Below are 27,036 nucleotides of genomic sequence, written 5' to 3' on the forward strand. Positions count from 1 at the left end.
GAAAAGCGGGAGAGCGGAGACGGGTTAAAGACACTTCCAAAATAAACAGCGGCATAATGAATACTGTACAAAACACCCCACTGGGGATCATCATCTCTGTCACGCCCTGAACTTTCTGTCTCTTTGTCTTTCGTTGGGGAGTGAAGTTTTTCAGTCATCATGGCTTAAACAACAGAGCAGCATGGGAACCACCCAACAAGCGTGCAACTGTATGATCTCAGCATGAAAGAAACAAAAATAACAGCACAAGAAGAAAAAAAAATTGCATGAAACTCTTTATTCATTGGGAAAAAACAGGCTTGTTAAGTTGCACAATTAAGGCATCATTTGCCAAGAGAAAGTGAAGGTCTTTGTGCTTTGAGGGACAAAGCAGAGAGGAGTGTGCATTTTAGGCGGCTGTTGTTTGCTTATCTGGACGGCCACAACAAGGGGCACTTTTGTCACGAGCACAGACAGTGTGACATCTGAAGGTGCTTGAGATAAATCTGGTAATTTTGCATGGTAGATAGACAAAGAACAGCACACACACACACACACACACACACACACACACAAACCACCAGTTCCCGTGTGTGTGGAGGCAAACACAAAATCAGAGTGGGTGATTTCACAGGACGCCCTAAGTGGAGTGGCATACTTTGTAGTCTTAGACTTTTGTTGTTAAACATTGCCAATGAATTATTCAAATTCGGAAGAATATGTCAAAGATAATAAAGGTGATCAAACAAGCATTCAGTTTTGCCACACTTTACCTATCGGTTTTACATGCAATTGTCATTTCTGCATCTTTAAACACTGTACAGAACAAGGCGGCGCAAAAAAAAAACAAAAAAAACTAACAAATGAATCTGCTCATTTCTTCACCGAATGTGGAAGCTGAATCGGTCTATATTGACGGAAGCGCAATGAAATTCGTAAACTACTACTGAAATGTTTAGATTATAATGAGGTGAGAAACTTCGCCACCGAGGGGGAGCACAAAGAAGAGCTGTTGTTCCTCTAACCAATACAGAGCCGTTTTCAAAATACAAAACAGAAGATAAAACTCTTAAAATGAACTTGTCTCAAAACTTTGATGTACTGATAACAAAATAAATGCTCGGACTTTGAAAAGGACATTCACCTAAACACATCCGTGTACTATGAGCAAGAAGAGAGGACTGCTTTCTTTTCAGCTTCTATCCCTGCTTATGAGAGTGTAAAGGTGTGCAAAAGTTTCTTTAAGAAAACATTTAAGTTACTAGCAGGCTGTTTCACAACGGCTACAAAGTGACGCTTCAGTGGCTTGTGGAGGATATGAAATCTGACATTGTGAATTAGGAGAATGCAAGACGTATTTTATAAATCTGAAAGGCAGGGGCTGTGTGTGTGTGATATGGTCAAGTGGTCACAGATGAAGCACCTGACAATCTTGACGCCCCTATCAACACATTTCAGGGCAAAAAAGAGAGCAAATAAAACCCAGAGGTTCTAATGTGCTCCCTGTGCGCTTGGCTGGACTCACAAGGATCGGGCACAGTGTGTCTGCCTTTATGTCCGGCAACGTGACGGACACTCCTCTGCATTTAGTTGCTCCTGGGGGCCAGAGAGGGTGGACCCCGGGGCTCCTAAGGTCAGCGTCTGAGGTTGCTATGTGAGGAACCAGTGGAGAGAAGGAAATCAAGCAGAGGTGAGACCGGCGCCCAGTTGGACTCACGGTCTTCAACTGAATGACTGCCGCCAGACTTAAAGAGATCCAGCTGACCAGTTATCAGGAGTGAAGTTTATAATGTGACCAAAGAAACAAAGTATCCAGAGGGAGGAACCATGAAATTCTGCAGAAGAAACATGCTGAAGAATAGAGACATGAGTGAGCCTGACCATGCAAGTCGACACTGTCTGCTGAAAGGCTGATTGTGTGGTTGACCAACTGCAGCAGTTTAGATTTCTTCTTCTTCTTGGTGGCTTATGGAGTCACATATCTGACCTTACTGCGACCCTCACAGTTGGACGCCATGTCCAAGCAGCACTGAAGACAGAAAACTCTCCAGGGTTTAGACAGAAAACACAACTTTAGACAACTTTACCACTTTATTATACAGCCCGAATGCCACACTTTGCCGCAGTTCTCTAAGTGTGAGCTTTATTATGTTTTGTTTTTAAATCATTTTAATATTTCTTTCTACCCATTGATATAAGTCAGCTATGGTGAATATCTATTGCCTATTAGCTATTTTCTAATATATGAAGATAAATAAGAAGCCACATTTGGCATGTTTCGTTTCTCTTCCCTGTTTCAAAGAGTGGCCAGGACAAAACAAGCTTTTTGTCATGCCATATTTATACCTTGTGGACATTTAAATGAATTAAATACTGATTAAGAGTTTCTGACATTCTGAACAATTTTAGAAAGTAAAGCACAAAGTAAACAAGAGCTTCACATTTATAGACTCTAGAGGGATGAGCGTAGCACAAGCAAACAACAGCATGAAAATCTCTATCACACAGTAAAGATTATGTTTCCCATTGAAAAAACGTAGTCACATTAAAGTTAGTATTTTATTTTTTTTTTTTTCTGAGAAATCCAACTTCTACAATAAAAGCTATTTTTTAAGCTGAAACTTTTGTTCTGTATGAAAATATTATATTTTACAGAACAGGAATCAGGCCGTGATTACAGAGGCACGTTCTGAGAGTGACGGCAGCTGTGCGAGTCCAGGTTTACTGTTTATTAAAGTGTTTTGTGAAGAAGGAGCTGCAAAGATGATAAGAGCTCTGTAGCCACCAGAGAGCAGTATTGATTCTAAAACTCAATAACAGTGAAAACCTAACACAGTAAACAGACTGACCACGATGACCAACCACTTTATGGTTGTTACTCTGCATACAACACACTTTTCAATATTTTTGGAGAATTTTCTCAGATTCTGAGTATGTTATGTGTGACAACTCTAATCATAGAGATGGGTTTTTATTTGACATTTTTTACAAAACAACAAACCTTGATGAGTTTTATATGGTAATTTAATGTGAGCATGAATCCAGATGTTCTGTGAATGACTTAGATGTTTTTTTTTTTTAACAGAACATTAGTGAGCAAAGAGCATCATGAAATTTGAAGCAGAGTTAGATTGTAAAACAGTATCTCAAGCTTTGAATATCTCCCTTAGATCTGTTCAATCAATAATCTAAAAGTGGAAAGTTTATAGCCAAACTGGAATGCGCATGGAGCTATGTGCAGGGCGGTTCTGGAAGAAAAACTTTTTGAGGCTGAAAAAGAAATGGGTGGAAAAAGAAAGGGGTGGAAGTTCATTTTCTATAAATCGGTTGGTTTATAATAGAATAGCTCAGACTCAAGCACATTCATGTGTCAGAATGGCCTAGTCAAAGTTCAGACCTAAATCACTTTGAGACTGCAAAACGTAATATTTACAGAAAGCTTGGGCTATTTTGGAAATAAGGATGGGTAAAAATAAATGTTTTATGAAATGTGAAGTGGGTAGAGACATTACTCGAGGAGCTTCACCCACCTTGCCTGCTGGAGGTGGTCAGAGGGCGCCGTGACACTGATGATTGGCAGCATCGCCTCTGTCTGACTGCCCCAGGGCAGCTGTGGCTACATCACAGTAGCTTACCACTGTCAGTATGTGGATAAAACAAAAGAAAGTTGTAACTGCCGTCCGTCTTCTTGACAGCAATATTTGGATTGTTCTGTCAAATTTTTAGCCCTTGCATTCCAATTAGTGTTTCTGATTTGTTTTTTATTTTTTATTATGGGAAATAAAGATAACTGATGAGAAGACCAAGGAACTCTCTTCCTACAACCTTCATCTGCGAGAAAATGTATATAAATTAAATGAACATCAGTTCCTTGTTGTTGAACCTTTTCTTAGAGGTTTACTAAGGATTAGCAATCGGGCAGGTGTTGCTGATTTTTATTATAAATTATAGTCTATCAAAAAAGTATACTTGCTTTAATGTCAGATGATCCAATTACATCTTGTTGTAGAAGGGACTAACAACATATTTTGCAAAAAAAAAATAAAAAAGATAAATGAAGAAGACCCTTTTCAGTCATCTTCAATCAATATGTTTGTTTTTGTTTTTACATATCTGTAATAATATTCTTACCTATTCTTAATACCAATGTTTTTTTTTGTTTTTCTTCCCATTTTATTTAAAGCAGTTTGGTAATGCATAAATAAATAACATGTGAAAGTTTCTATTTACTGAGCTGTCGTGTTTGTTCCAACAAACATATCAATTTTAGAAAAGAAAGCCAAATTAAATAGCACAGAAAGAAATAGGAGGATTAAAACCACAACACAACCGGCCAACTTTTGTGGCGAGAAGACACCCACAGATAACTTTCCTGAATGACGGCTTATTCTTCTCTTTCTCTCCTCCCATCCTGAGACGGGAGACGAGAGAAAAGGACTAACAAGATGCACATTTTACATTGAAAACTGTTATTGTTCCCTTCCTAATCTGGCCCACCATCTGAGAGGAGGGCTGCGAGGAGAGCGTAAGGGCTTTAATGGGAGGACGACAGCCAACTCGGATGGATGGGAGGAGAGAGAACTGGGGGTGGAGGGGCTTTACTCAGGGGATCACTTGGGAAGTGCAGAATGGATGTTTCTTCTTCGCAATGGGGGAAAACTTTGTGTTTGACTGTTGATTGTATCTGTCTTTCAGAGGCCTGATCCCTGTGGGCTGGGACTGGGAGATACATCGATATGTGTCTATGCATGTGTGTGTGTGTGTGTGTGTGTGTGTGTGTGTGACGGAGAGGACTGATGGTGGGACCTACCCTTCTTCTTTCCTACAGCTGCAGCTCAGCGGATTAGCCGTCATCCACAAGGCAACATTACACAAGTAGCCTTTGAACAAAAGTCATGGATACTATTAATGATATGTTAATCCGTAATGGAGCTACCTCCCAGTAGTGATTATACTGACATGGGAAGAATGTCCAAGAGTCCTGGACGCAACAACCTAAACAACACTGTGGCTATTGTTGCCAGACCTGGTCTAAGGTCTGCACCAACATCCACATCCTTTCCTCCTACACAGACAAACACACAGACGCACGCACATGCACGCACACACACACACACACACATACTTGACACCCATCCCTCCACACTGATCACCCAATGAATAAAAATGAAAACCCAAAAATGGATGGACAAGGAGAGAGGGAGGGAAGGGTTGGGAGCAGAGGGCAGAAAAACAAAGTGCCTTGGCCAGGATCAGCCAGGGATTTCTGCCTCCACGGTTCCCACACACTGACTAGAGCGCTTCTCTCTCACAGCCCAAACCGTCCTTTCTCCTCCGCAGAGGACCACACAGACGCAGAATGATTTTATGATGCAGCCTTGGTCGGAAATTTGCGGAGAGGACGAGAGCTGAGCTGGTGTTCTTTTTATTTATACCTCTGTGGTGGGTGTGTTGGGCTGGCTGGATGTGGAGGTGGAGGAGGGGTGAACGGGGTGTTTGTAGGGGTAAATGTTCTCTGTTGGACAGGCTGGGTCACAGCAGGGGCGCTTAACCCTTAGAATGTATTTCTTTTTGCTCGCAATTATACATTTCTGTATTGAGTCACCTTACTAATTCTGACATTAGTCATCTTTGAAACACATAAGGAAACCTTTGCGTAAGCAAAGTATTGCACCTTGGCAGCTAAAGCAAATGTATTTTGTCAGATTGAAGGGCGTTGTTTAGCTAGCTCGCATTTAGCTGTAAAGCTTTTACCAAAAAGTTTGAAAAGTGTGGTGTGTATGTATATTTAACACCTCTTTTTTTTTAGCACCTTCTCTACAATTACGGCTAAACCTGTCAAGGTTTGTCTCCACCCTACACGTTTACACATCTAGAAGCTAAAATATTTGCCCATTCATCCACTTCACCTGCTTTTCCTTGCATAAACCCTGGGCAGTTAGCCAGTACAACACAAGGCACCACAGAAACACAACTAATTAAACTAAAAACCACATTGTCATGCATAATATATGGCTGTGAAACATAGAGGTAGTTTAGTCATGCTTTGGGGCTGCTTTGCTGCATCTGGCACAAGGTGTGACAAATCTGTACAGGGAGCGATGAAATCTCAAATCTAAGGATTCTGGAGAGAAATCTGCAGTCTAGTGTCAGTAAGTTTTGTCTCAGTCACAGGTCATGGGTTTTTCCACAGGATAATTATCGGAAACATACATCTAAAAACAACAAAGAATTGCAAATAACAAACGATTGCATTACTCTGAACTGGCCTTCTGATAGTCCTGATCCAATCAAACTGAACGTCTGTAGATTTAGCTGAAACAAGCCGTTTGGAGAAGATTAAAATTAATTTTAAGACCACTTAATTTCAAGGTTTTAACATGAAAGGAACGGGTTAATTCACACAACTTTACAAACTTTACAAAATTTAAACAACCACTCCTTCACCATCAGTCTGCCTGTGGATCAACGGCTCTGTCCTTGCTTGACTGATATGTCAAAGTTGAAGACAAGACAGAGGGAAGAGAGTGAGAATGCCACACAGGCACTGACACAAGGATCAATCCGATTGGAATGATTTAGCATTTCTGCATTTTGAATAAAAATGAGTGCGCTAGACGGTGGAGCAGTGTGATGAGTAGGATCCCTAAGTCCTCTGGAGCCCTTCTACGCTCTTTCTCTCTTCCTTCACTGCAAGAAGAAAAGTCTTCTTTCTCTCTTTTCAGAGGTCCCTTGGTTCCCTGGCCTTTTTCCTCACTGTTGGTATTACAAAATCCCCATTGAAAACAACCCTTGTCACCTGTCAGCTAAGCTAGGCCGCTTTGCTAGGTCTTTATCCTCAGCACATAAACTCACACATCTAGGACGGACTCCCAGCCCCCAGGCCCTATTTATGCACATATCCCCTACATTCATACTGATACACGGACACAACTGCAAATCCTAACAGCACACACACACGCCCACCCACTCACACACTAAAACCGCATGTCTGAGAGCTGTTACTATAGCAGTTTAAAATTCATTACCCTGTTCACTTTAACCGGAGCGCACACTGGGACTGGCCGCTATCAGCCGTGTTTTTGTGGCCACAGACTTAATGTGGGGCAGGCAGGATCCTGTCCATTTGCATGGTGGGTCTCACACACACACACGCACACACACACACACACGCACACACACAGGGTCAATGGAGATCAGAAAACAACACAAGGTGTAAAGTTTAGAAAGGAAAGCGATATTAAAGTCTGAGCCAATAGTTTTCAATGATCAGCTCTCGTATGATCAGAAAAAAAAGATTCAAAGTTTTAGGTTACAGTGGTGCTATGTTTGGAAATTATTTTCTGATTTGCTCATAGCTGACGCCAGGTTATGTCTTTACTTGATATCAAAATGCCACAATGAAGAGGTAAAATGTGAAGCTATTTCTGCATAATCAAGTGATTATTTGGTCATATTACAAAGGTTTTAAATGTGAGAACAGAGAAACTGAAATAATTAAAAATACTAAATGAAAGAACATTACAACAGAAGTAAATTACTATGATCATCTATTTACATGGAAAATGTATAACAGGCTATATGGTAAATCCAGCTGTTTTATTAACAGTTCCTTAGTCACTGGAGAAGAACACAAGGCCCCTGTAGCCCAGACCTTGATTAAGCACTATCAGAAAATAAGAAAAATGATGGATAAATGTTAACATTTATTTGTAAGAGTTAACTGATGTGGCCTTTGTTAGCTACAAATGCTGACTCAGACATATTCTAGTCCAAAAGCCAAGTTAACCATTAGATTTTCTAACTTTCACTTTACACCTTCTCTGTGCTTTTGAATAAAGCACAGAGAACCAAATTGTTTCAACTACTTTATTGCACATAAATGCATCAGTTTGGAAAAAAAATATATATATATTTCCAACACAGAAGCTAGGAACACTGGAGGAGCCTGTGAATCTTTTGTTGAAGATTAATTTGTGAAAAAAAAAGTACACTTGTTTCAATGCAGACTCATAAATCATTCTCGATTGTCATGAACCTAACAGCCATGCTGCAGGAGACTCAGAATAAAGTGATTCTTAATAAATCCAGTGTATGTAGTTGCGTCCTTTAATTTACAAGCATTAGTTCGGTTCACCTTTCCCACTACATGGCAGTAAAAGCTGGAGCAGCAGCTGTGCAAACCTGAGCTTAAGCTCTGAGTTTTAAGCCTCACTTTGAGAAGGCCCAAAAGGGATGAAGGGTGTCCGGCAGAGCGGCAGCAGAGGGTGGTCATCCGGTCTGGCTACTCAGCGTGGCCACGAACAGCCGTCACTTATTAACCCGCTGACAGGAGCTCCGGACACCGAGAAGCTCCACCCCCACACAAGAGGGTTGAAAGGTCAAACAGCTCTCTCTCCAGCCATAAAATCAAGATGGACCAACAAGCGGGGACTTATCCTACAATCAAAGGGTCAGGGATGGACTTTCAGACACACTAACACACACGCGCGCACACACACACATGAAAACAAATTGATTTATCAACAACGTCTAGGCCCTTTTAAATCTAATCTACTCTCAAGGTTTTAAGATAATCTCAAACCACATTTCAGGAGACAAAACTATAACAAAGACATTACTTTTCTCTGAATTTGTGTGACATTTATTGTGTCTGAGTATCATTCACTTCAGTCTGTAAAAGAGACAGATTATGCAACTATTTGAAGAACAACTACTGTCTGCAAGTTGCACATATTATTTGCTGTTAAACTGATCTTGTTTAAAAAATGTTTGTCTATCCAAATTAAAATCATTCCAGTGTCCAAAGTGATGAGCTGCCTGGAAAATTATTTGGAGGACATCACTTTGAGATGTTGATGGCTTGTTTTTGACAGTCTGTGAGAAATGATAAAACAAAGAGTTTAAATAAAACACAAACCAAAATAAATCATTCATCATTTTAGATCTATAATCAAACTCATTTAAAAATATACTGCTCAAAAAAAATAAAAGGGAACATTTCACTTTAATTTTGTGTGTGGCTTCAAATCCAGGCCTCCATTGGTTAATAAATTTGATTTCCATTGATGATTTTTGTGTGATTCTGTTGTCAGCACATTCAACTTTGTACAGACCAAAGTATTCAATGAGAATATTTCATTCATTCAGATCTAGGATGTGTTATTTGAGTGTTCCCTTTATTTTTTTGAGCAGTGTACATTTAAAATCCATACTGTTATTAATTAGCATGTATAATACTCCAGGAAAATGTTCCAGAAGGAGACACTCCAGTTTAACTTAGACCCATTATATTTAGCCTATTATCTTTTAGCACTTAAAAAAAATGTGAAAAAAAAACCTTCTCTTTTCCGAGAAGAGATGTGCAGCAAACCTTTGTCTCCTAAAGATTAAATCAACTCCTCATGTTGTATCGACTGTAGATTGCCCTTAGATGTTCAGTGTGGACATACTTGTATGTGCTGTTTATCTGTGCTGCTATAAGATTGACTTGTGATTTACCCAGAGGGCACCGGGTGACACTCACTGATAGTAGGCACCAGTACACTCACACCAGGATGGAAAAAACTAAAAGTGAGATTGATGTTGCTACAAAAAAAAAACACATCATGAATAAATAAAGTTCTCAGTACAAGAAAAAGAGAGGATCTCTACATACTAATGTTCAGTTAATTCATTGCTTTGAAGTCTGTTCAAAGTAATGAACAGTACTGTGTACTTAACTGAAGTTGTAAATTAAATTTAGTTGAGATTGCTTTCTTGATGAATACATCAGTTTATCTTACGTCCTTTTATAAGTTTAATATAATTTCTGGTGTAATCCAAGTATTTTAGAAGTAAACTTTCCACATAGGACTTACCAGTGTATGTAAAATTATTACTGGTCAGGCAGGATTTCTAAGTCCAATGCATCTGTTATCCAGTGCTAACAACATTAATCTGAATCATAGAAATAGTTCTGAAATTTTCAGTTCCATCCATCCATCCATCCATCCATCCATCCATCCATCCATCCATCCATCCATCCATCCATTTTCTTCCGCTTATCCAGGATCGGGTCGTGGGGGCAGCAGCTTCAGAAGAGAGGCCCAGACTTCCCTCTGCCCAGCCACTTCTTCCAGCTCCTCGGGGGGGAATCCCAAATTTTCAGTTCTTTAAATCCAATTAAAGTAGCATTTATTTAAATTGTGAATAGAAAGATTACAATATAACCAGAGAAAAATCTAAGGCAACTTTGAACAAATGCACTTTTAGCTTAAATTGAAAGGAATTCAGTGTTCCAGCATTTTTACAGTTTTCTGTAAAAAAAAACAAAAAAAAAAAAAACAGTTTTCTGTAAAAATGCTTCGCTTCCATGCTTTCGCTTGTTAGCAACAAAATGTATGGTTAGCACTGGACGTTTGTAGTTACAGCATGACAGAAGTGGAAACAATTCACATTCAAGCTGTGAAATTCAGTTCAATGAAACAATATTTATGTTTTCAATCACTTTATAAATATAAGTTGTGAGCGGCACATTTAAACTCTCATTGGGTGAATGAAACATTTGGATTTACAAAGTTTATGTTCACTAGTTTTAGTGTTTCTATGCCACTTCTAAAATAAGGGGTTTCTGGCTAATAAACATAAAAATGTAATTTTATCATGTACCAAAAGAGTAGCGCAATAAATTCAAAAGAATACAGTCCTGTGTATGTGCGTTTTGTCCTTAATTTCTAGTGGTTTTAACCCAGTCAGACATTTATAAAGTAGGATTTTTTTTTTAGCTCTGAGGAGAATAAAAAGCTCGTCACAGTTGATTTTCTGAACTGATAAAATCAGTGACTGTATTCGTGTGTGTGAGTGATGCGTAACGGTTGTGTGTTTGTGGTAGAGGGGGCTAACTGTCTGACACCTGCAGGTCTTCATACTCAAAATGCAAATCCAGGCTCACCCCACCCACACCATGATCCCTCCTTCGATCCCAAAGATCTGGGGTTACCGGGCAACGACTTTAAGAAATCTAGATCAGATTTAGATTATATCTGGAGGCTGATGGCATAAAACATCAACATTTTGATAAAAAAAAATAAAAATAAAAAAATAAAATCATTAAATGTGCCTCTGATATTTCCAGATTTGGTTGTTACAGTTGGTAACTTTACTTTACTTTGACGCAAGAATGCTAAAGAAAAAGAACAAAGTACCACTAAGAAACTGAATTAATTAATTATTGATGCAAGCTTTTCTGATTCCATGTTTATTTATCAAAACCAACTCAATTGATTTTTTTTTCGACAAAGTTTGTGACAACTTGAATTTAAAAACAAATTATTCATTCTTAACATTGTAACTTTTTAAGATTCAGATAACTCACAATGGCCAACAAAAACGTTTTTAACTCTCCTGACAAAGCAAAAATAATAAAGCTCCATATATTAAGCTACATAGCGTATGACTTTTGCTTGGCCATAAGCTGCAGGTGTTGAACTCCTAACCAGCTCTGGGGCCGCAACCCTGAAGCTGAGCCTGACCTCTGACCTCTTTGCTGGGAGCTACTTAAAAATGTCACCCTGTGGGGAACAAGTAAAGTACTGATTTAATTGTTATTGTTGTGTGGTAAGTAATGAGGAAAAGCACCTGTTTTATTGGGTACCACATTTACTCTCTGGGGAGACCAATGAAGATTTTGAATATTACTCAGCTCAATATCGCCCCCTACCGAGTTAATTACACATTTCAGTATAGAACCAGATGAATCCAGAGAAAGTACACAAGCAGCTGAAAACCCTTTGAGATAAAAACCAAACAACTGTTGACAAAGCTAACGGACCTCTATGTTAAATTTAATATAAAAAAAATATGGATGGTTTTATATGTTTCAGAATGAAAGAACACTAAATCCAATTTTTTTTGTGTGTGTATTACTATGCTGAATTGTGAATAATAATTAAAAAATAGAAAAATTGTAGAATCTCATGAGCATTGTTTCACTGTATTATAATTCAACTGAAAAAAAGTGTAGTTAATAAGTTAAATAAAATAAATCTGAAATCAATACAATATCCACTAGGCACACCCTGTCTGTACCAGTTCAGAGTTTAATCCTTTTCAACATGGATTCAACAAAATCTGAGAAACAGAGATTTTGCTCTATCTTGACATGACAACATCACAAAGTTGCAGATTTGCCAACTCTATATCTGCAATGTAATTTTCCTATGCCACTAAAGGTGTTTGATTGAGATCTGCGGATGATGGATGCAACTGGAGTGCAGTGAATTTATTGCTCAGTTTTATGGTCAAAACCATAACAAATGCAAAAGGTGTACCATCTTCAGTAATAACCTTAAAGATGTAACCTCAATTTCTTAAGTCCTTTTTTGATTTATTTTTGAAGGAACACACATAGCGTGTGTGTGCATGGTTGTGTGTCCTGTCTGTCTCTGTGTTGTCCTGTGACAGACTGGCGACCTGTCCAGGGTGACCCCGCCTCTCGCCCGGAACGTTAGCTGGAGAGAGGCACCAGCACCTCCCGACCCCACTAAGGGACAAGGGTGTAAAGAAAATGGATGGATGGATGGATGGATGGATGGATGGATGGATGGATGGATGGATGGATGGATGGATGGATGGATGGATGGATGGATGGATGGAACACACATAGTCAATTGACGCCATCTAGTGGTTCTTGCATGGATAGTGCAAGAGGAAACATTTTGTTCTATTTGTTTAATAGCTCAATACATATTTTCAAGGTTGGATCTAATGATCGCTTCATTTTATTTTAAATTATAAGTTAAAATGGCATTGTGAAGACTTTCTGTAGTTGATTTGTGATTTAAAATTTTTTCTAAAGTTTTTATTGGTCAGATGTAATATCCTCTGGTGTAATATCCTAATCATTTATAAGCAGAAAGTCATCAAAATTAACAGAAATAAAGACTAAAAACATCCATCTGTGTGTAATTACAGACTTTCCTCAATTTCTTTGGTGCATTCTCTGATCGGAATTTAAATTAGCATAACTAACCTCCACAATAATTAGTCCAACAGATTACAAATACTTTTTGACATGAATCTATTGGTTCCAAGCAATTCTCTGCTGTTTCATAGCATTACCATTTGAATAATACTTATGAATTCTTATGAACTAGCTTAAGCTAGTTGTCAAAATCTATACATTTTATACTTTCCTATGCTGTTTCAAAAAATGTCTCCCAGGTTGAACAATTTCTCTAAGGTGAGCCTCAGTTTTCACAGATCATCTTCATGCACAGCTTCACCCAAAGCACGTTTCTTATGTTTGTTGTAACTGGATTTGTAATTTGATTTGTCCAATGCTGTGAACAAATTAGAACTGCAAAGAGCACATGCAGTAAATGTGTGAAACATATTAAACATTTAAACAAGTAATAAATCAGGTCTGCTCCTTAAGATGCACTTTAACACCTTCCTTGTTTTGCTGCAGCTGAAAAGTGGAGATGACCTGGTTTCCCCCACCGTTATTGCGAAGAATGCCTAAGGAGGAATTTTCATTATTAACACCAAATTTTATTTTAGCGTTTATCTGCCAACACATAATATGCCCTTTAAATGTCCCCGGCTCTGGGCGACCCCCCTGGATCCAGAAATATGGCGCACGACCTGAACTTCAACCTCGGATATTTTTTCAGCCTCGTTCGTCTGTTCGACAGACTGCACATCTGTCACTCAAACGTCTCGCGATAAACGGCCTTCATATATAAAGAACTGCTGAAGGGGTGCTTCGTCCACTTGGACGGGCGTAAGGTTTCCTTGAAGATCTTGGGCCGAGTTTGGAACAGCCAAGTAGAAAGGGAGACTGCTCTGGAAATCAACCAGCCATGTCGGACGCGGTGATTAGTTTCATGAAGGACTTTTTGGCCGGTGGCATTGCCGCTGCCATCTCCAAAACAGCTGTCGCTCCCATTGAGAGAGTCAAGCTGCTGCTGCAGGTAAACGGGCTGAGCCAGCTGTTGGTCATGCCGTGTTTTGTGCGTAAAGTGTGCGTAATTTGTGGATCGCTGAAAAGCAAGAAATAAAATTTACAAGGAAATTGCTTTAAAAGAGGAGACGTTGAACTAAGAACAAGGGAGGGTCGTATAATCGTGTGCGTAATGGCAACGGGCACTTTAGGGTCAACTTGGAGATCGTTTTACGCACAGGTCTGAAGGATGGCGGGGAGGTAAAATGATGTGGGATCAGAATAAAACTGCTAAGCACGTGTTCATGATATCCTGTCAATGTTTTCCAATTTCATTTATACTCGTTTAAAGCACATTGCCGCAGTAATATTCAGTGGAAGAGAATTGCTAAATTTAACCTAAAATATGTAATCCAATACGCAGTGAAGTCTCGAGTGTCTAGGTTGTGCCTTAAGACTGCTGGGCAAACTAAACCAGATCACTAGATAATGTATGGCAAGCTGCAGGGTGTTCAACAAGGTTGTTCAATGAAAAGGTCAAGATTACAAATTTATTTTCTTCACACTTCTTCTGAAAACAAGTCAGGTGTAAAGGCGGCATCTTGGTTTTCTCCCTTGTAGGTGCAGCATGCCAGCAAACAGATCACCGCTGATATGCAGTACAAAGGCATTATTGACTGTGTTGTTAGAATCCCGAAGGAGCAGGGCTTCGTGTCCTTCTGGAGAGGCAACCTGGCCAACGTGATCCGTTACTTCCCCACCCAAGCCCTGAACTTCGCCTTCAAAGACAAGTACAAGAAGATCTTCCTCGGTGGCGTGGATCAGAAGACACAGTTCTGGCGCTACTTTGCCGGGAACCTGGCGTCGGGCGGCGCCGCTGGGGCCACTTCGCTCTGCTTCGTCTACCCACTCGATTTCGCTAGGACGAGGCTGGCCGCCGACATCGGCAAGGGCCCAGCAGAGAGGGAGTTCACCGGACTCGGAAACTGCATTAACAAGATCTTCAAAACCGATGGCCTCAAGGGTCTTTACCTCGGGTTCAACGTGTCGGTGCAGGGCATCATCATCTACAGAGCGGCTTACTTCGGATGCTTTGACACAGCAAAAGGTGCACAAACAAACCTGGTGGACCTAAATTGTGGTGCAGTGGAGATTCTTGCATGAATAATTAGCCCCTCTTTCTGCTGTCCCAAACAATCAAAACGCATGCAATCATCAAAATTTAGTTCATTAGTCTCATTCATCATCAAGCAAGGGGCACAAACTTTCCTTTTAGACTGCAAATGCTAGAAAGCAATAGGAAACTTTTTCGAGGTGCAACTGAAAGACGTGTTTTAACGGATGTGTGTGTGCATTTATTTGCTTTGACTTCCCTCATGCAGGCATGCTGCCAGATCCCAAGAACACACACATCATTGTCAGCTGGATGATCGCCCAGACTGTCACGGCCGTAGCGGGTCTCGTCTCGTATCCTTTTGACACCGTCAGACGTCGCATGATGATGCAGTCGGGACGTAAAGGAGGCAAGTTTCTCTTTTGCTTGTAAACGTTCCGTACGCATAACAACAACTGGAGAATCACACACCAACATGTGGATATTAATGGCGATGTCTGAATTCCCACAGCTGACATTATGTACAAGGGCACAATCGACTGCTGGAAGAAGATCCTCAAAGATGAGGGAGGTCGGGCCTTCTTCAAGGGAGCCTGGTCCAACGTGATCAGAGGCATGGGTGGTGCTTTTGTGCTGGTGCTGTATGATGAGATCAAGAAGTTCACCAAATAAGCACACTCTCCTAAAACCTCAAGGAAATCCCTTCACTTTGTTCAAGTCTTATACTTTTTTTTTGTGATATGGTGACACCGGCCTGGTGAATTAAGAATCTGGGTTTGTAGGCTATCTTTCCTGTGCAGCAGCTGGGGGAGAACAGATAGGTGTATTTTACCTGGGTTTATGCCTCATCAGAAATGTGTATATATAACATTATAAACCATCTGCTAAAAGGAAGTCTCTAGGTTTCAACAGCTGGTGGACATGATGTGATAACAGATTATGATACAGGCCAACCGTTCCTCCTGTTAGTGTTAAGGAGGGGCCGAGGTCCTTATGATATGCTGTGACCACCTTAAACATTAATTTATTAAGAATAAAGACTCAGTCTATACTCCAGTCTCTCTGTTGTCCTTAAAAGCACCACTTTTCCCTGGTATGTTTGGGCTCCTTTGTTACTGATGTGACGACCCGGTTTCATTTAGCATCAGTATTTATGGAGCAAGTGTGCCCCGACTCAGCTGCCTGATTAATGAAAAGGTTAAAGTCATTTAATGCCATCTGTGTTTTTCCTGGAGTCTTCATTGAAACGAGGTCCAAAAAGAGGAGCCCTGCAAAAGTACGGACACACCTTATTATTTTTATTTTTTTTTTTGCAATTCCCACTTTATGTACAATTTGTGTGATAGACCATGACAACATTGTTGGGAAGTCTAAAACGTGTCACCACCTCACATATCAAAGCTTATCGGCTATTTCATCATCATGCTAAATCATCGACTGAGCAGTACTCCATGGGATCTCTAAAGGTAGGGATATTATTTCATAGCTTATGCTTTAAATTTCTCCATAACTTTTTCTCTGACGTGTCATGTGGTTCTCAGTCTTCCTGACGATAAAGACATAAGATTACATGACAGGTGATTTCCGAAAGCAATTGATTTTACATTGAAGGTATCAGAGTAGAGGGGTCTATAACTATGCATGCCGCTCTTTTCAGATTTTTATTTGTAAAGCATTTGTGAACTCATGAATCATGTTACTTTGTGTTGGTCTACTACATACAATTAAAACACATTGAGGTTTGTAATGTTCAAGGAGCGTGAATATCTTTAAAATGGACTGCATCACGAAAATTAGAAAACGTAACTGCTCTGCGACTCTCCAGTGTTATGGCCTTTTCTGCAATAAAATTACTGACATCTTTTCTTCAACAGGATAAACCAAAAATTAATACGCAATTCCTTTTTTTTCTGGTTTAAAACAACATTTTATTAGATCACAAATCACACACATGTGTAAACAGTAACAAATACAAAACATATTTGCACTTTTTTGTTTAAAAATTACTCTGCAGACAATATCAAACCACAGCATCAATTAACATTTTAAAGCCAATAATTCTGACTGAATTAAAGGGTTAAAATAAGTATAGTTTACAAATGGCTTTGATATCAAAACATAAACTGCTAAATAGTTGAAGAGCAGAAAACTAAGAGAGCAGCACGAGTAAATTACATGGAATAACAATAAAAGCATAAATATGTTCTAAGCTTTGCACTGTACAAATTAATCAACATCAAAAAGTGACGGTCATCTGCTATTAAGCAAATAAATTGCTCTTTATTAGCAGAGTTCTTAACGCCAGCCTGGACTGCTAGTACTTCGTGTATTTGACCCAGGAACAGATGTCCTTGTGGTGTAGGTGTTGATGAGAGTTGCACTGGAGATGATTGGCCTGGATCTTATCATCGCTGAGGGGAAAACAAGAGGAATTCCCTTAGGTGATACAGACACAAACAGCAATTGTTTTGCAACAAGAAAGTCATTTAGCACACAGGCTTTACTAAACTCATTTTATTATTACAGCTTAAGTTTTAATTTTTCGCACCATAGTAAAAAAAAAGGCATTGCTGGAATTAAAAAGCTATGGAATGATGGAAACAGGAAGATTAAGCAATTTACTTATAAATGAACAAGTGATTCCCAGCTTGCTGATGCTCCAAACTGCCCTGTTTTCTGAGATAATTTAATCTCTGCAGCCATCTGGAAGCTGCAGCCCAGACGTGCAACAAAACCTGCAGCATCAGTTTAAGAGAACTGCTGCTCACTACCACATGCTGATCCTCCTTTTCTCTGATTGAAAATCAACACTGGAGTACTTCAAAGTAAATACGGAGTTCTGAAGGCAGGGATATATATATATATATAGATGCAAAGCAGCAGTTTGATGGTGCAAATTTACCTCGAAAGTGATGATGTCTGAGCTAAACCTTCACATCGTATTTTCTGCAGAACTTTACTTGGTCTTTATAATACAAGCTTAAAATGCTTTGCAGAAATATGAATTCTTCTTGAAGGTATTTTTAATTTTCATGTTAGGACCAAATTTCAATGTGTCAGTTTTTATTAGGATTTTATGTATAGACCAACATAAAATACTGGATAAATATGAAGTAAAACAAATCTGAAAAATGCTTTTTTTTTTTTTTTTACAAATTGTTTTTTCAAAAGCATGATGTCCGTCTTGATTCAGACCTCTGTTAATCTGATAGTTACAATCCAATACAACAAACTGTCTTAAATCCCTTATCCAATAAACAGAGTCCATCTCTGTTTAAACTCTTTACAAATACAGGTTTCTGTGAATATTTCCAACTGAAAAAGTCAGGGTCAGAAACGGTTAGAGCTGCACTGTAATGGTTTGCAGCACAGGTTCCATTCCTTGAACTTTTAGACTGCACACAGTGATGTACCGCAGACGACAACTAATAAACGTATTGTTTAAGGTGTGCTGAAGCAGAGATCCAACAGTGCCAGGATGCTATCCTTTAAAGACCTCTGCTATAGAGCATATCCATGTGTTAAAAGAACCCAGTCAAAGTTCAGATCTAAGTCAAAGTCATCCAATCTAACTCTGCTTTTACCAAAACTAAAAAAAAAGAAAAAAACATAACTGACAAGTTGTGTCCTCTTGATCTGCAAAGCTGGAAAGAACCTCAAAAGACTTGCTGCTGTAAATGCAATTAATGTGTGAAATGCTAATGAAAGGTCAAATGGAAGGAATACTTTCACAAAGTAAGATCATACAAGAAGCAAACTCTTCCTAAAACAATGCATTTAACTGAGAACTTTCAATGAATATTCAGACTCTGCTGTACCTGAAATATACAAAAATATTAACATTAAAAAAGTTCTGCAGTTTAGCTTCTGCAGATTTGAAAGCACTTACTACACGATAGTCTGCTGGACCCCCCACTATAGGACCTGTAGCTGGGCATTGCGATCAGCCGCTGGTGATCTGTTAGTTGTTCGATGCGACTCATTCCAGGTGAGGCTGGGGTGGACTGCAGTCTCTTTAGGAAAACCTGTGGAACACATCAAGACCTGTGTGTCATACTTAAAATTTAAATATCCTGCTTACTGTCTAGTTGACTGCTGGCAGTTAAAAACCAGCAATCTAGTTGTGTTATTTGTACAAATTATTACACATAATGAGCCACTTTTGTGGCTTTTGTATATACAACAGTTTTAGTGCATTGAAGAATGACTGAGGTTTCATTTAAGTAAATCACTAAAATAAGGTTCCTAAATCAAGAAATCAACTCCTAATCAGCGTTTAGTGTACAGCCAGTTTTAAAATGCTTACTCAGCTATTTTACTGACCTTTAAAAAGACAAGATAATTCATTTAGCTTAGTTGCAAACATGAAAAACACAACAAATAAGTTTGACAAACATAAAATGTATTTTTTTTCCAACAAGGTAATATATCCGATATTTACAGGTGTGCTGCAAATATCCACTTAAATCAACATTTCACTTATTCCACTTAAATCAACATTTGTTGTGCAAAATTGTTTAAAATAATCTAATGTTTTAAAAGAAACATACAAAAGTAACTTTTGTGCCAAAAAAAACATATTTTATTATTCAGAAATATTATATTTTGTATTAACTTGAATTAAAAACCAGGCAAAAAAGTGTCAACTCAACAGCATGGCATAATATTGTATGCTTTAGGCCATATATACCACAAACAGCAAGACTACTAAATTAGGTTTCTTGGTAAGCAATGTGTATAAACTACAATAAGCTCCAGCATAAAAACATATATATAAATATACATACGAAATGGACATTACATTGAATAAGATTTTTCATCCAACTGCATTTAAGCAACAGTTAAAAACCTCCTTTTAATCAACTGGTTGCATTTTCAGTTTTTTATAAACCAAATGACGCGTGTTACAAGTGTGATGTGCCGGAGAATACTCTGACCACACGGCAGATTCAATTACTCCACTCTAAGAATAGAGGAGGCGAAAAGCACTCCTCACAAGACGGACTTCAGAGTGAACAGTTTGTCCTGAAAACGACTGAAGCACCTCCTATTTTAACAGCATTTACCAGAATTACGATAAACTATGAATATATGAAGAATGTAACAAACCTGTGAAGATATCAAGAATCATAACTTTGTAGCACACCGTTAGTTACCAGCAATTAATTCAATCCAGACAGATTTTTTTTTTTTTTTTTTAACAGTGCTTGATCATCTAAATGTGAATGTTATTGATAAATAAGACAATAAATAGATGAAATATGAAGACTGGAAAAATCTGCTGGCAGAAAAGAATCATAATGTTCCTCAGTAGTATGGCTGCAAGTCGGACACCTGCTGCCATCTATCAAAGTTCATCAGTATCTGCTTTCGTGGGTGTGTTCTCAGACCGACCCCAACTAAACCTTAATGATGGATATATTTCATGAAATCACGATTAAACACTGTAAACATCCAGTCAGCAAGATACATTTAAGAGGGGATCCCTTCTCCATTGTCATGAGAATGAGCTGGCTGCAGTGGAAAGGTGAGTCAGGCAGTGACTAATAGTGGCCAACGTCATGAAATCCTTCAAAATCATTAAAGTAAATTATATTAATGAGCACCCAGAAGCCTGAACAGCAGCACCATCTGCCTGAACAATGACTGTACGATTATAAACACTGAGAAGATGCGGCTTCAAGTGTCTTCAATGAGTTTAATTTAGAGGTAAAACAGCAGATATAGTAGAGGCCAGGAAAACTCACAGAATGTTGCTAGGTGCACACAGATCACTCGAGAACAACCTACAACAATTACATAGCTCCCTGTTTTGAAACAGTCACATACTTTAATGTAATGCTTGTTCAGTTGTTGATTTCATGTTGTTTTCTTTATAACTTTGTAATTTTGTGTTTTTGCTGTGTAAAGCACTTTGACCGGCCTAGCTGGTGAAATGAGCTATCCAAATAAACTTGATTGATTGATTTAATGAAAAGGTTGCTCTGCATTATTTTTGAACAGGCAGCAGTATAACACAGGTCAAAACATCATTCCACTCTGTTTTTGTAGCGTTACAGACAAACAGCTTACATGATGAAGTAAGAGAGCCAGTGCTTGATGCTGGGAAGATTACTGGAATCCTCCCAGTAAAATCAAAAAACATTAGTGTGCACTAAAACATGATTAGGTTTATGATACCGAGACTCTTACCATGTGTTATTTTGATAGCAACTGTTGATGCTGAATTAGAAGTCATCAGCTCAGGCGTTGCCAAGCTACAGACATGCATGCATTCATTGTACAGCACAAGGTTATGTGTGTGTGCGTTTGCTTAGTAAGTCAGTTACTGCTAACTGACTTACTAGAAAAACGTCAATCAAAATGTAAAACAACTCACCAGGTTCTCCTGCTGAATGCGGCGCTGTTGTCGGTCCCTGTTTTGTGCACTATGTGCGTAAAAACCCACTGAAGAGCCTTTGGCCACAGAAGTGCTCTTTTTTGAACATTTTTCTGCTTTGGACCCTGATGAAATATTTGACAGTGCCTGAAGGAGCCGCTTGTTCTCAAAATCAATGCGACGGACCTCATCGTTGGAAAATGAGTAGTTCTTCCGAACAACCCCTCTAGAAATCTGGAGCACCATTTTTTGTTCAAGATGGCTTTCTAATCCAGATGAACCTGAAGGAGGAGAAAGCACATTTGTCTAGTTTGTGCGTTTAACAGGCTTGTGAATAATGCTCTGCTGGGTTAACTGAAAAATGACAATAAGACATGCAAAAAACAACATAAACGTACAAAACATGTACATCAAGGGGCACGTCTTTCAGTCAAGAGTCCCTTTTTCACATTTCGTCATGATTTGTCAAACTCATTTTGGTTTTTTTTTTTTTTTTTACTTGTTCATTAAAGTTTTTTTTTTTTTAATCCAAAAGCTGGCATGCTTTTGTACTCAACCTGCTCATCTCATATATCCCTAATTAAAATGCAGATAAAACTTGCCTTCAGGAGTTCCCTAATTTGTAAACAGTGTCCACCTGTGAGTGAATTAATTTCAGAATAAATCCTGCTGTTCTATGAAGGCCTCGGATGTTGCGAACAGCATCAAGAAGTCCAAGGAACACAGCAGACACAAGTTGACAAGTCGAAGCATCCTGAGGTTGCGCAACATCCTCAGCTTTGAGCATCTCACAGAATGCTGCTCAACCCACCGACCCACAAGTACAAACCTACTGAGACATGTGCATCTACCTAGCAGGCTAATGCACAGGTAGGTAGAACACAGCAAGCATTACTCACACTCATTCACATCGGGATTTGAGTCCACCGCTTCATGAAGGTTGCTGAAGGCACCGGAGGGCAGAGTTTTCGGCTCCCGCTGCGCTTCATGACCTTCTTTCACAGCCTCTGAACTTAATGACTGGAGTGAACCAGAGTCAGGAGAAGAGAGGGGACTCACGTCTGTCACTGAGCCATCTGACTCATCTGTGCTCATGTTAGGCAAATCCTGAGATTCAGCTGAGCCTCGTCTGGTCCCTCTTGTTTTACGGCGTACAAAAGACTTGGTGGGTTTGGAAAGGTTAGAGGAGTTTAAAATACCTCTCTGACTGCTGAAAGAACTCTCTGAATCTGCGTCGGTGCTAGCCTCATTTGAAGTGGGAGGAGAATTTTTGGGATGCTGATTTTTGACCAGTTTTCCAGGCGATTGCTCATTTGCCTCTTTTGAGTTAGCTGGGAAAGCTAAGGCACTTTTTCTTGTGTCATTCCGCCCCTTGTAGTCCCCATCATTTGGAATGTCGGCCAGCATAGTCGGAAATACTCCACTGGCTCTTTCAGAGTGCAGATTTAACTCATCTTTGCCTTCATGTATAGGTTCATCCGGTATGAAAGAAATCGATGATGCATCAGTTTTGTTGTTTTCCACTTCCTTCAAGTCTCTCTTTGTCTTCTCAGCGAGATGTCCGGAGTGTTTTACAGATTCTCTCTGAAGTGTGCTTGAAATTCGCTTTTTCATCTTCGAGTCCTTCTCTCGTTTCTCTCCAACATTTCTTCCACTTTCCCCATCACTGTCAAAAAAGGAGTGGTCCACTTCCCCTTCCAGTTCACTAGAGGTGAACATGGCAGCCTTCCCCAACAGAGAACCTGCAGGTTATTGTGAGCACAATGTTAATTTGAAGTTGGAGTATTTTTTTTTTTAAATGTGAAACAGATTAAGTAACTTTGCATGACACTTCAACACATTTAGAATGTGTTGCCTTCCCCTCATGTGTTTGCTAGCTACTACCACAAAAGCAGTATGTATGAGAGATTAAATAAAAAATACTATATTTAAAAAAGAGGAAACCATTTTTGAAGTATTCTCTTTGGATAGAGGCAGGTCAACTGAAACAACTTTGCCACAATGGTAATCTTTAGAGAGCCAATCCCTTCGCTGAATCCTGGCACTTGCAGTACTTTCTTGGGAACCTTGAAGCAAAACAACTGAGTCACTCTCTTCTTAAAGTTCTGGATGATTCAATAAATTGTTGTGAGTGCAATACTATTACACTCTGTCTTGCCTCTGAAGCCACATTATGCAAAGTGATGATGGGAGCATTTGTCCTTGGAGGTAACCACGAGAAAATAGTAGTCTCAGGCATTTTAACAAGCAAACCGTTCTGCTCTTCTAGCTGAATGTGAATAGCAGTGATAGCAGCTGCCCAGTCCTTTCCAAAACGTTCCTCTGATTTTTTTTTACAAGTCATATCGTGACAGAGCTAAAACACAGGGGAAATCATTGCAGGATAATGTAACCCGAAGACCAAGGTTCGGCAGAAACGCTTCCAAATAGTTGACACAACTTAATAAAACTAAAATGTTAACATAAAGTTATTTAGCGTTTCTAGAAGTCAGACACTGGTTACAGTACCCACGGTACGATGGAAGAGTTAACTTACGTTTTAAAGTTTTACATGGGATAAAGCTAAAATCTACATCTAAACATCTTAAAACATATAGCAGTTGGCAGATATGGCCGTAGTAGGTAACTCAACAATGTTTACTTTAGCTAAAACCCAACGTAGCGTCTTACCTGTCGAACTGCGGCGCACAGGTTTTAACGTTTCTGTTGTATACGGGTCAGACGTCCTACTCTACCCATTTCGCTTGACAAATACTAAAACCCCCGGAAACTACGGCAGGTCGCCAGTGCGCACAAACAGACGACGCTGCTAGTAGCTAGGTAACGTCATTTCCTGGTAACGGTTACACAGTGAATCGGGGACTGGGATTTAGGTAGACATGAGATTGTTTCATAGTATTTTACACAAAAAAGCCTATATAAAAACCTCAGTTTTTATTTGGGCTTTTTGTTGAAAACCTGTCACGAAATTATTTAAATGGCCTGTCCAAGTAAAAAGATATAATGTTAAACGAATGCGGATAATTTTTTTAAATAAATGGGCAAATAGGAATATTTTATAGCAAAGTACTGCCAATGGAAATATCTTTACTGTTGATATTACATTTATTAACTGCCAGTTGTTAATGTGTATGTTGAATTAATTCAAACACCACAAACTAGCAAATATTTATTCAGAACCTCCTTTAAAAATTTTTTGAAAATCTACATTGTAAAGAGCTTTATACCATTAAAGACACTATATGTTCGACATTAAACTGCTCAAGCAAATACATTCAAAATAAAACTCCAGGAGAGAAGCACCTTTGCGGTAAAATATTTTGGGCAAATATGGATACCAATATAGCATGCAAAACATGGGTGAGTTTTTTGTTTATTTTTGCTTGGGAATCTATTCTGCTAAAGAGCATCTCCTTTAACAAGACAGGGGATTATCTGAAGGCGCGTCCCCTGAAATTACAATTCGTCATGGTTTTACTATTTACTACATACTACTACACGTAAGTGATACACTCATGGGATACTGACGTCCTAGGACAATAGTACTGGGCCACTCTATAAACCTAACTACTCATAAAACCTTTATATGCCAGTGTAGAGATAGGGATGGATTGAGATAATGTTTGTGGACAAACAGAAAGCCCTTAGTAATGAAATCTGACCTTAACAAGGATAATACTTCCGACTTACTGGAGACAATGAGACATACAAACAAGGCAAAGTGAAAATCCTTTTTATTCTAAAGTTTTTAATTAAAGTGAGCAAAACAGTATTTTTAAAGAATGAGGAAATTCTTTGAAATAGACATAATATTAACATTTCTTTCTGACTATGCGAATACCAGCTCAGCCAAAATTATTTAAATAAACACTCCATACTGTTTATTAAATTTCAAATTTATAGCCTTCCATCATTGTCCATTTGCTCAAATCACTCTCGGCCTCTGGGGCAAACAGAGGTTGTAATATGCAGTTTGATCCCAAAAGTCTGGTCCTTTCCAGCCACACCAGCCCTGCGGAAGTCAACATTCACGTTAAGATCACGACTGGTATATGAAATGTTTTTCAGTTCACAGATATATCTGAAGTGGTGGCTTTCTGTAGCTGCTACCTTCTCTGTGATAACCTGAAGGTCCTCTGCTCCTGTGTAATGTGGATCTAGGATAAGATAGCGGATTTCACCAGTGGTCTCACTCCAAGCTACGCCCAAGATAGTGTGAGCCAAAACTCCCCCACCTATAAAACAACAACAACAACAAAAAGATACCATTAGTAAATTCTGACTAGCCATGGTTTCTAACTACTTTTAACAGCACATTTAAACATTATATTATGTCTTTTTTCAACAGGACAAAAACAATAATAATTGTAATATATATCAGGATGTCTCAAAAGAAGCAATCATGCTAATCTTAGGCTGGAGTATCAGCTCACCAATCATGACAGGAGTTCCTTCAGTCATAAAGTGATTAGCCAATTCTCTCCCCTTGGATGCCAACTCAGAACCTTGACTAAAGATGACAAAGTTATGTCAAATTCATCTACATCATCAACAAAATAAATTCCTTGAGGGTTTGTCAAGGAATCCCACCTCACCTCACAAACATGATTTTGGATGTGACTCCAAGCAGATGGTTTAGAACAGCCTGAACCTCGATGGATCCAATCCACTGACGGGACCCCACGAAGGACGCCTGCTTGTCTCCAACTTCCACCAAAGCCTGTGAAACAAGGACCCCAGATAAAGACTGACATGTTGAACATCACCACTGCTAAAATTTGAGGGGCAAATTTAAATCACATTTCATTCAGAAAACCTAAAAGTCAGAAACATGAAATTTAAATCAAATATACTTAAAAATCCCCACAAAACAAAACAAGTACAATGTAGAAAGGTAGGTCTTGTCACCAACAGAAGAGACAACAAAGGACATCTCTAGCAAAGCCGACAGCTAGATCATTGAGGCAACCACAGGTGCTTCTTAAAGTATAAAAAGTAAAAAAAAGTGCTACATGCTTCCAATCAGTCGCTCCATTGAAATGTTTTCCTTCAATTTTTTTCTCAATGCTAAAACTTGCCCGAACTTTATTTTATTTTTAATTTGAAGTACTCTTTTAAATTAAATCTTTTATCAACATGTTTCTTTCAACTGGAAGTGTCAGTTTCTCAGTAGGTGAGCCCCAACTTGAATCTACAAACAAACTTCTTGGATGAATGTGCATACATGTAGATAAAGTGGGATCTCCAATAAACATAATAAATCTGAAGGTAGGGTGCTGGTTTGATAGAGCTTCATGCTGCTATATGTCACATCTAAGCTTTGGACCAGGGGTCTTCAACTCCAGCTCTTGAGGGCCGGTGTCCTAAAGGTTTCAGGATCCCCCAGACCCTCGAGGCCTACATTTAAAAACAGTTTTTTCTGAAACTTTGGTTTTCCACTTGTAACACCACCTTACGATATTTTCAGTCACCTAGGACGTGCATTTTCTTGTCTTTAAAACTTTTTCTGAAATATTTCTCACCTTCTGACATGATGCACACGGGGGAAAAAAAAAAAAAAAAAAAAAAAAAAAAAAACCCCTTAAAAAAAAAATCGCAATTTTGATATTTTTTTTTTTTAATGGAAATACATTTTTTAAA

At 38.9% G+C, this 27,036-nt stretch overlaps 3 protein-coding genes across 3 annotated transcripts in view; 1 reads left to right on the plus strand and 2 right to left on the minus strand.

The window, feature by feature from the left end:
• The first annotated feature begins 13,723 nt into the window (after positions 1 to 13,723).
• On the plus strand, positions 13,724 to 16,068 carry slc25a4 (solute carrier family 25 member 4). Its single transcript, XM_015033819.1, has 4 exons — positions 13,724 to 13,934; positions 14,525 to 15,011; positions 15,286 to 15,426; positions 15,529 to 16,068. Exons 1-4 carry the CDS (start codon positions 13,824 to 13,826, stop codon positions 15,687 to 15,689), a joined length of 900 nt encoding a protein of 299 aa, XP_014889305.1. The 5' UTR covers positions 13,724 to 13,823; the 3' UTR covers positions 15,690 to 16,068.
• A 250-nt stretch (positions 16,069 to 16,318) lies between these two features.
• cfap97 (cilia and flagella associated protein 97) lies at positions 16,319 to 24,224 on the minus strand. Its single transcript, XM_015033818.1, has 5 exons — positions 24,067 to 24,224; positions 22,296 to 23,138; positions 21,397 to 21,677; positions 18,907 to 19,042; positions 16,319 to 17,428 (listed from the first exon to the last, which is right to left on the minus strand). Exons 2-5 carry the CDS (start codon positions 23,113 to 23,115, stop codon positions 17,313 to 17,315), a joined length of 1,353 nt encoding a protein of 450 aa, XP_014889304.1. The 5' UTR covers positions 23,116 to 23,138; positions 24,067 to 24,224; the 3' UTR covers positions 16,319 to 17,312.
• An 889-nt stretch (positions 24,225 to 25,113) lies between these two features.
• The window catches only part of ufsp2 (ufm1-specific peptidase 2), an 8,732-nt gene continuing 6,809 nt past the window's right edge, over positions 25,114 to 27,036 (minus strand). The window contains exons 9-12 of the mRNA XM_015033820.1: positions 25,992 to 26,116; positions 25,830 to 25,906; positions 25,507 to 25,631; positions 25,114 to 25,408 (exon numbers count right to left, since the gene is read on the minus strand). Of these exons, the coding sequence (XP_014889306.1) occupies positions 25,322 to 25,408; positions 25,507 to 25,631; positions 25,830 to 25,906; positions 25,992 to 26,116 (414 nt within the window). The 3' untranslated portion in view covers positions 25,114 to 25,321. The remainder of the gene's footprint in view (positions 25,409 to 25,506; positions 25,632 to 25,829; positions 25,907 to 25,991; positions 26,117 to 27,036) is intronic.

Source organism: Poecilia latipinna, unplaced genomic scaffold (genome assembly GCF_001443285.1).
Source record: "Poecilia latipinna isolate Pla-1442-1.1 unplaced genomic scaffold, P_latipinna-1.0 Scaffold280, whole genome shotgun sequence".
NCBI classification, from domain to species: Eukaryota; Metazoa; Chordata; class Actinopteri; order Cyprinodontiformes; family Poeciliidae; genus Poecilia; species Poecilia latipinna.

Bases quoted from the DNA above. Each gene is read 5' to 3' on its own strand.
- slc25a4 (XM_015033819.1), top strand. From the start codon at position 13,824: ATGTCGGACGCGGTGATTAGTTTCATGAAGGACTTTTTGGCCGGTGGC. The intron at 13,935-14,524 runs GTAAACGGGCTG...TCTCCCTTGTAG, and splicing joins GAGTCAAGCTGCTGCTGCAG to GTGCAGCATGCCAGCAAACA. The intron at 15,427-15,528 runs GCAAGTTTCTCT...GAATTCCCACAG, and splicing joins GCAGTCGGGACGTAAAGGAG to CTGACATTATGTACAAGGGC.
- cfap97 (XM_015033818.1), bottom strand. From the start codon at position 23,115: ATGTTCACCTCTAGTGAACTGGAAGGGGAAGTGGACCACTCCTTTTTT. The intron at 19,043-21,396 runs GTGAGTTGTTTT...TGTGTTCCACAG, and splicing joins GCATTCAGCAGGAGAACCTG to GTTTTCCTAAAGAGACTGCA. The intron at 17,429-18,906 runs GTAAGTGCTTTC...TTTTCCCCTCAG, and splicing joins GTCCAGCAGACTATCGTGTA to CGATGATAAGATCCAGGCCA.